Raw genomic sequence first — 9,026 nt, forward strand, 5'->3', positions numbered from 1 at the left:
GCGGGGCGGCGCGACGGAGGCGCCGCGGGGAGAGAAGGCCCCCAACAGAGGTGGCCTGCGCATTCGCCTGCCCGCGACGACGCCGGCTCGCCGCTGCGCGCCCCGGGCGGTGGTTGGGGGACGTCACAATGGGAGCACGCGGGGTCTGGGCGGGGGCGCTCTGTGAGGTAACCGGGCTGCCTGGCGGGGACGGTGGGGGGGGGGGCGCGCGTGTTTTCCTCCCCGAAACAGCGGAGGCCCCTCAGGCAGCTGCGCGGACGGCCCGCGGCGAGTCCCGGAAGCGACGGCGGTGGCGGCGGCGGCGGCGCGTGCGCGCGGGCGGGCGGGCGTCACGGTGCGGGGCGCCCGGGCTGGCCGGCCACAGGTGGGCACGCTGCCCCGGGCCGGGCCTCCGCGCTGCCCCCGACTCCCCAGCGCCCTCCTTTCTAGGCGAGGGCGGGCAGGCTCCCGGGGGGCTTCGCGGAGCCGCAGGAGGAGCCCGGTGTGGCGGGGCCATGCGCGCGTCCCCCGGGGAAGCGGGGCCCGGGCCGGCCGGGAGAAGATGCGCGCGGGAGGGGAGGATGCCGGGGGCCGCAGGGGGCTGCCCTCCGCCGCCCGGGCGGTGGGCACGAGCCCCGGCCCCGCCTCTCCTCCCTGCCAGCCGCCCCCCACCCCCAGTCCCCTCCCTCTCCGTGTCTTGCACAGGGTCCGTTCCTCCGGAGTGGCCCACGGCCCCTCGCCAAAGCACGCGGAGCCGCAGACTCTTGGAGCATCTCCCCGAAAGCTCCGGTAAGAGAAGCAGCAGCGGCAAGGGGCCAGGACCGCCTTGCACGCGCCGACCCCGGTTCTAGCCCCCCGCGCCCTCTCGCCGCTGGGGTCCCCAGACCCCAAGCCAGGGAGCCAAAGGCAGAAGCGGCGCGGGGAGACCTTCCCGGGGGTGGGGCGCACGGGGCCAGGAAAAGGGAGCGTGGGGAGCTGGCCGGGCGCGCGCAGCCGGCCCGAGGCTCGTGGACCCGGCTCATGTCAGTACATCAACGGCCCCCTCCCCGGGGAACGTTTATTATATTGCTGGAAGGAAACCTCCCAAAAATTTTGCGTGAAGTCGATTGGTAGAGAGCTTGTAGTTTGCCCGGTGTCGTGGGGGAGCAGGTGAGCTGGTTGCTTTCCACGTGGGTTCACCGGGATTATGTTTTTGGTTTTTGGTGAATGGTTTCAGGATCTCTCATGCTGACCTCTTTTGGGGGGCGGGGGTCAGGAGGTATTGTCAGTCGGGGTGCTGCATAATGATGGTATCTGCACGGTTACATCTAGAGGAAGAATTCATTCGTGAAGCAGCTCGTGCCAGACTGAGCTGGGTTTTAAGAATATGTCTGTAGTCTGCGTAGACATGAAGCTTGATAGAAAGGACAAGAGATGTAAAAGAAGGAAATGAGTTTCAACTGAACGTTGGGGTTAACTACTTTTCCGAATTTGGGATATGAACAAAAAGATGCAACTGGTGATAGATGCTATAATATTTTTGCATTGTGCTTGTTTTGGATATATTGCACAAAGAAATGCATGTAACTATATATAATTGTTAAGAATTCATTGTCCCACAGACTAAGTAAAAAGGAGGGTCCATGTTTAGTCCATGTACAAATTATTTGTGCATTATATACCTTTAAGTGTACCTGTCTGTATATTTGCACTCTAATTTGCACGTTCGTGTACTTGTATGTATATATGTGTACTACTAATACTTTTAGTGTTGGCAGAATTTTATCTCTCATGCTTAGGCACAAGTGGTCTAGTATTTTTGTTTGCTTTTGTTTGGGGGTCACACCGGGCCATGCTCTGGTTATTCCTGGCTCCACATGCAGCGATCACTTCTGTCTTCAGGGGACCATATGGGCTGCTGGGGATGGAACCCAGGTTGCCCTTGTGCAAGGCAAATTCCCTCTTTGCTGTACTTTTGCTCCAGCCCCAAAAATGTTCTAGTATTTTTTTCCTATCTGTGTAAACTCAAGAAAGGGGCACGGCACACAGCAGCGGTGGCTCTCTCTCTCCCGCCGCCCGCGTTGGGTAGTCTCACCCTTCTTCCCCCACCCCGGGGAGGTTGATGGCGATGGGCAGGCAAAGGAAGGAACGAGGGCCAGACTGGTTGGTCTTAGTCGCAGTTTATTCCAATCCTTTCTCCATCCACACCAGTCTCCCTTCTCTGCCTCCGCTTCTTCTTCCCCCATGCTACTTCATTCTCCTTTTCCATCCCCCGTCATCCTCCTCCTCTTCCTTCTGATCCCCCAGTCCACTCTTAGAGTCCAGTTCAATCCCAAAGCATGAGGGGTTGGGGTATTAATTACAAATAGGTGTGGTCACAATCATTAGGGGTAGAACTCTCCCTCAGGGAAAGCCGCTCCTAGGACAGATCCTCTCTCAGCAGGACGACCCACCCTAGAGCAGAATCCCATGGGTGTGCCTCTCCTCTCCTTGTCCGACAAGCATATAAGGATATATAATATAAATCATTTTGTATGGATACAGTAAGAAATATCTTAAACTTATAGAATTGTTCTCCTAGGGCCATCTAAATCTCAGACTACAGTGCTCAGGCCAGATAGTCTTTCCCACCCCTAGCAGGATCCTAGCCTCGTCGTTACTTTTGGATCATGACAGCATTTGTCTATGATCAAACTCTTAACTTATAGTTAAGAATCATGGCACTTTGGCCTGACCCATTTCGATGCCAGGGTAGCTTACCGCTTGCCCTGGGTCCATTCAGTCCCTCGTCGGGACCCTCCTTTTGGGGTGTTAGGAACTAAGGGCAACTGAGGCTTAAGTCGAGAAAGCAGATGCCCGGGAGTGAATAATATTCGGAGCCAATCAAATCCTAAGTTACAAAGCATGATGTCAACGGTTTTCCTGTATCAATACAAAAAGGACATTGCTTTAAAGTAAACTGTTCATAAGGCATAAGGAGAGGAGAAAGGCAATATTTCACTCATACATATAAAATCATAGATTTCTGGGGAATCTAACCTTACAAATTAACAGAGTCTGATTAGGGGGAAAGCTGACTAACTGGTTGGGGAGGAGAGCATAGGGAAGAATATTTACAGATAAACACAATGGAATGGAAGTGCCTCAGGAGCACTGTGATGGGTGCGACCAGATAAACCTAAGCTCCTTGTGGAGGAAGGACAAAGCAATGTCATCCTACACTATCCAGTGAGTCTTTTATGCATCATTTAGGAAAATACCAACAACCTTCCATTCAGCCTAGCAAGAGTTTCAGTTCTCACCATCCTTTACATGTAAAGATTCTTTAAAATATGGGTTTGATCCCTGGCATCTCATATGGTCCCCTGAGCACTGCCAGGAGTGATCCCTGAAAAATTATTTATCCTCTTAGGATAGCTAATTGATTTGCTGCAGCATTGGTGTCAGTATTCTATTCTGACTGGTAGTTTGAACATTTTGTCCACTAGCCATCATTTATTCATTGATCTTGAATTTGGACGCTTGCTTACCATTCATAAGGAATGCTGAAGAAAGTCAATTGTGTTTTGTAATGCTTGATTCCTAGAAGACCTCAATTTAAAATAGGCGTAAATAGAATAAAAAATACATAAATTAGGTCCTCTGTTTTTTCAAATTCCGTACCTTCTGTAATTCCACATTTTCTCTTTTCCTTTTTCCCAGGAATAGGAGGCTGCCATTTCCCACAACATGGAAGTGTGTCCTTATTGCAAGAAGCCATTTAAACGATTGAAATCCCATTTACCGCACTGTAAGAAGATTGAGGCAGCTGGCCGTGAGGATCAGAAAGCTCTTCCATCCGAACCAGCTCCACTCGCAAGTGGTAAAAAGACCAGACGGCCCCTCCAGGATGAGAAGGAGCCAGGAACGGGAGTCGGGGAAAGATGCACCAAGATAACAAGGGACTTGCCGGGAAGACCCGTTCAGCCATTTCCTCCGCAAGAGGTCAGCGTGGGAAGCGCAGGTTCCAGCGAGGCAGGTGGCGACATCAGGAACCCAACCCCAGGCTCCCTGCGACTGTCGGGAAACACTGTGCCAACGGCAGCGGGCGGCACCCCCAAAGCCAAGCCCCCCCGGGGCCCTAGAGCCGAGCGGAGGGGAAGCGAGCCTGCACAGACGGAAGCAGCTCTACCCCGGGGCCCCGTGAAACCTTCCTTGTCCAGCCCAGAGAGAAGTTACTCCTCGGCCTTAGCAAAGAACATTGAGGCCATTTCGGCCCATTTCAGTGTGGACAGAACCACTCCCTCCGGACAGAAGCTTCAGGGAAAAGCGCCACCCGGGGCCCCAAGGGGTGACACCCATAACTCTACCACCAGTCTTGGCCACACTAGCCAAGCCAGGGCTAGCGAGCATATCTCACGTGTGCCCCTGGGTGTGGCCGGCTCTGGGACTCAGGCGCCGGCTCCAGGACCACCGAGCCTCCGTTTGCGCGTGATCTTGAGAGACGCAAAGCAGGGCCAGGAGGCCTTAGGCCCCGGACTCCCCCTCGCTGGAGGGGCCCATGGGGGCACAGGCAAGGCCGGGGAGAGCATGGCGGTCGCGCAGGTTTCCACAAGTGGTCACTCCAAGAAGGACCGTCTGGGCCCTGCGGGCCCTGGGCTGAGGGCCCGAGATGCAGCTCCCGGCTTGAGTTGGCCACGGGCCGGCCCGAAGGCTGCTTTCCCCAGCCTGGCCGCTCTGACGATGGAGTTCCTCCCGCCTCAGAAAGCTGAGGCCTGCCCCCCTCGGGGGGCCCCTGAGCCCCGGGCCTCACTGCTGAGCCAGTTAGGCTGTGGGGAGTCCATGCTGGGTGCCTTGCCCCAAGCCAAGACCCCCCTGGGGCAGCTGTTGGCCCCGCAGCCGGCCCTGCCCTGCGCCCAGCAGAGCCCCCCGACAGCAGTGGCGGGTGCACTGGGCCTCCAGTGGCTCCCGGAGCTGTACCCGGCCTACCTGGGGCTCGGGATGCTCCCCGGGAAGCTGCAGTACTGGGACATGACGGCGCTGAAGCCGCACTTCGTCAGTCCCCAGGGCGAGAGCCGCTCGCAGGGTAAGCAGGTGCCTTTGGGGGGTCCCCCCCCCCCGCTTGACTGGATCCCCACCCGGGCCTCGGGGGCCACAGAGAGAGTGAGGTGGTTAGGACACTCACCTTGCACGTGGCCTGCGTGGGTTCCATCCCTGGCAGTCCCCGGGTGTCCTGAGCCCACCAGGAGTGCCCCCTCAGCGCTGCAGAGCGTGGCCCCCAAACCAAACCTGCCATCCTATGTCTTTCCTCCTCATGGTTCAGATGTCCTGGGGTACTTCCGGGCCCTGGATGGACCAAACGGGTTGGGGAAAAGGGGGTTGCTCCTGGCCCCTGCCCCCCTTACCCAGGGACCTGGCAGCTGTGTCTGTGGGACCCCGGTGCCAGGAGGGGGCTGGGCAGGTGGAGACCTGCGGGCACTCTGGCAGAATCAGACCCTCCTGGTCGGCCAGAGAGGGTGGGAGTCCAGGGCGATCTGGCCAGACGCACGGTCCATTCCACACTCGGGCAGGTCAGGAAGTCCCGGCAGAGTGATTTGGGGGCAGCACGGGCCAAGGTTGGCTGGGGAGAAGGGACTGTGGCACTGGGAACGCAAGTCCCCGAGAGCCGGAGCCTGTGGAGGCTGAGCCTTGGCCGCTGGGAGTGGACTCTGGGGCGACTCCAGAAGACCCTGCACCCCAGAGCAGCTGGAGGCCTCCGAGAGAGCCAAGAAGTGGTCCCCCCCCATTATTTTCTTTCGTGGGTTCTCCTGTAGCGACAGACTCTTTGTCAGGAGCACTGCGGGGCTGAGAATGGTTATGGTGCTCCACAGACAGTGCTCTGTGGACTACTGGATGGGGCTGTTCCTTGTCAGGTACTCTGCTCATGTTTCTCTGCTGGTTTTGTGAGCTGCTGTGGCTCAAGACAGCTGCACCCTCACTCCCCCCACCTGGCTATGCCTTTGACTGCTCTTTTGCTAAATTTTGGCTTTTGGGGTCACACCCAGCAATGCTCAGGGCTTACTCCTAGCTCTGCACTAAGGACTCACTCCTGGCGGTGCTCAAGGACCATATGGGAAGTTGGAGATCGAACCCAGGTCAGCTGCGTGCAGGCCAACGCCCTACCTGCGGTGCTATCACTCTGGCCCATGTAGGCTCCTGGCCCAGCCATAGTCTTCAGCCTTTCCACCATGCGTCCCGGGGAGTTAACACGAGTATGTTGGTACCTTGTGGCTCCTCGAGCCAGCCTGGCCATTTCTGTGTATCTCAGCCTGATTTCCAACTTCTTCTGTGCCCCTGGACTCTCTTCCCCAACCAGCTCTACATGGTCCTGTTCTAAACTAGGTTTTGAGGGCCCTGTAGGGTCCTGCTAGTCCCTACCTTAGCTTTTTGATGATTTGAGGGCTACACCTGGTAGTATTCGGGGCTGACTCTTGGCTCTAAACTTGGGTCAGTCTTGGTGGGGCTTGGGGGGCCCTGTGGGGTGCCAGGGATGAAGCCTGGGTCAGGTACCTGCATATATATATACAGATATATATATATACACACACACACACACTGGGAGGGGTAGTGAGCAGTCTTCGTGCGAGCCGTCGGTACTAGTGGCGCCGTTTGCTGTGTCCTGGCTGGTGACCCGCCCAAGAGCAGAGGAGCCGGCATGGGGAGAAATTAAACCAGTGGCCTCGGGAACCCTTCTGTCGAGTTCTTGAATTGCGTGTGAGTGCCGTGCAGTGCTGGTCAGCGGGTGGCTGACCACCACGCAGGCTGGGTACGTGCCAACCCACAAGGGCGCTTCATAGCAAGGCAGACTGTTTTGCTGAAACGTGCAGATGATAGAAACCCTAAGTGGCCGTTTGCTGCAGCCTGTCCACAAGGACCCGCTGGACAGTATAGTCAGAAGCTTACCAATGGGCCCGAGAGAAAATCCAGCAGCAGGGCACTGGCCTTGGACGCGACCAATCTGGGGTCAATCCAAAGCACCCCATTGGGTCTCCTGGGCCCACCAGGAGTGAGTCCTGAGTGTTGAGCCAGGAGTAAGCCCCAACACTGCCAGGTGTGGCCCAAAGAACCCACCCCCCAAAGAATCCCATGATTCAGGGTGCAGGGTGAAGGCATTTGCCCCAGGTTGACTCCCGCATGCCCAGCACCACATGCCTGCCCTTCCCCCTACGAGGGCGTGTCTGGGTGTCGGCCCTGCCCCGGGTGACCCCATTCCTGCCAGCTGGCACCGGGTGCGGGCTGCGGGCCACCCATCGTGACCCATGACCCATGACTGGCTTCTCTTCGGAACCGTAGTTCCTTTGTTGGGAAGAAGTTGGACCGGTCTCAGGAGCCTGGAACCCGCTGGCCTCACCCCCTCCAACCTCTCTCTCACCAGCCTCTTGGCAGCAGTTCAAAGAGGTGAGACTGGAGCCGTGGACGCGGGGTCAGGCCTGGGGACCCGCTGCCCTGCGGGGGCCAAGGGGGCCGCCGCTCATTGGGAGGCCAGCGTGATTGGCAGGCTCTCGCCCAATAGGCGCTATCGCCCCGCCTCTGGCCCCGCCCCCGTTCTGCCTTGTAATTGACTGAGGTTTCTGCCTCTAGCGTGATGCTGGGGTCATGGCCGGGGTGCGGCAGCCCTCGCTGCCCGCGGCCCTGACCCCCGCCCATCCCTGTGTCTCTGCAGGCTGCCTCAAGTGCGGCACGTCCATGCGGAGCGGCGTGGGCAGCGTGACCATGCTCTTCACTGGCTACTTCGTCCTCTGCTGCAACTGGAGCTTCAAGCATCTGAGTGAGGCCCCTTCCCCTTCCCTGGGCAGTGGGCAGTGGCCAATGGCCTGTTGCAGGAGCTAACTGGAGCCGGGCAGGCGTGAGGTTTGCCCTCGCAGACCCGGGCCCAGGGTCTGGAGATGCCAGCCTGGATGGTTGGTTGATTGTTTTAGATTTTTTTTTTGGTGGGGGGAGGCCTGGGCCAACCTGGCAGTACTCAGAGATCAAACCCAGGCCAGCCCCTGCAAAGCAAACGTTATACCCACCGTACTTTTGTCACTCCAACCCCATCCGGTTTATTGTGTTTTAATTTTTGCTTCTGAAAGTTCAGGGCCCTTCTCCTGGGTGACAGTTTTTGGTTGGGTTTTGATTGGAGCCCATGCCCAGCAGTGCTCAGAGGCTACTCCTGGCTCTGTGTTCAGGGGTCACTCCTGGGACCATATGGGATGCTAGGGATTAAAGCTGTTGGTCAGCAGTGTGCAAGGCATGTGCCCTAACCACTTGCTTGGCATGCGGCTGGCCCAGGTTCGAGCCCTGGTAGCGGTAGCCCAAATGGTCCCCTGAACCCCACCAGGAGTAAGCCCTGAACATCGGCAAGTGTGGCCAAAACAAAACAAAAAAAAAACCCTCAAGATTTGACTGTTTGGCTTTCCTGGTGAAATTCTATGCCTAGTAAGTGGGTCGGGCTGCAGACAGGGGCCCTTTTTCCCTGGCCCTCTGAGCATCCCTGCAGAGAGGACTGCGCCTGGGCCCACGGCTCCCCTGGCCAGCCCTCCCTTGGCCTCGGGTGGTCCGGCAAAGGGAGGGCAGAAGGGCCTGGCAGCTGAAGCAAAGTCTCTCTCTGTCCCAAGAGCTGCAGCGCTGGCGGAAGTAACGGGCAGACGTCATCGTGATCCCGCGAGAGCCCCAGGAGACAGCGACCTGAGCCGCAGAGGGAGGGCCAGCGGGCAGGGAGAATAAAGGCGTCCAGCCTCAGCCCAGGAGAGTGCTTTTGTCTCTGTGCGGCGCCCACCTCTGCCTGCATGTTTGTCTGCGTCACACTCAGCAGTGACAGGGACATCGTCCCTTCCAGCAGGAGGACGCTTGCCCTGCACACAGTAGACCTGGGTTCAATCCCTGGCACTCCACAGCGTCCCCTGAGCCCTGCCAGGAGTGAGCTCTGAGCTCCACCATGTGTGGCCCCCAAAACCAAAGCTAATATTTTATAAATGGCCCCAGACGGCATAAGCAGAGCCCTGGGCTGGTGGTTGCTGCCCGCACCCTCGTACCCCCAAGGGTCCAAGGTTTGGGGGTTATAAAGATGG

At 57.8% G+C, this 9,026-nt stretch overlaps 1 protein-coding gene across 2 annotated transcripts; it reads left to right on the forward strand.

Annotated features, from left to right (window-relative positions):
* The first annotated feature begins 451 nt into the window (after positions 1–451).
* On the forward strand, positions 452–8,755 carry CUNH17orf80 (chromosome unknown C17orf80 homolog). 2 transcript variants are annotated; one of them, XM_056138248.1, is made up of 5 exons: positions 452–768; positions 3,661–5,023; positions 7,270–7,374; positions 7,640–7,744; positions 8,574–8,755. In XM_056138248.1, the coding sequence occupies exons 2-5, from the start codon at positions 3,688–3,690 to the stop codon at positions 8,594–8,596; spliced, it is 1,569 nt and encodes a 522-aa protein (XP_055994223.1). In that variant the 5' UTR covers positions 452–768; positions 3,661–3,687; the 3' UTR covers positions 8,597–8,755. The 2 variants fall into 2 exon arrangements, with proteins under 2 accessions (XP_055994223.1, XP_055994224.1); XM_056138249.1 differs by lacking the exon at positions 7,270–7,374.
* Positions 8,756–9,026: the final 271 nt, after the last annotated feature.

The sequence above is a fragment of the Sorex fumeus genome, unplaced genomic scaffold (genome assembly GCF_029834395.1).
Source record: "Sorex fumeus unplaced genomic scaffold, SorFum_2.1 ptg000128l, whole genome shotgun sequence".
Classification (NCBI taxonomy): Eukaryota; Metazoa; Chordata; class Mammalia; order Eulipotyphla; family Soricidae; genus Sorex; species Sorex fumeus.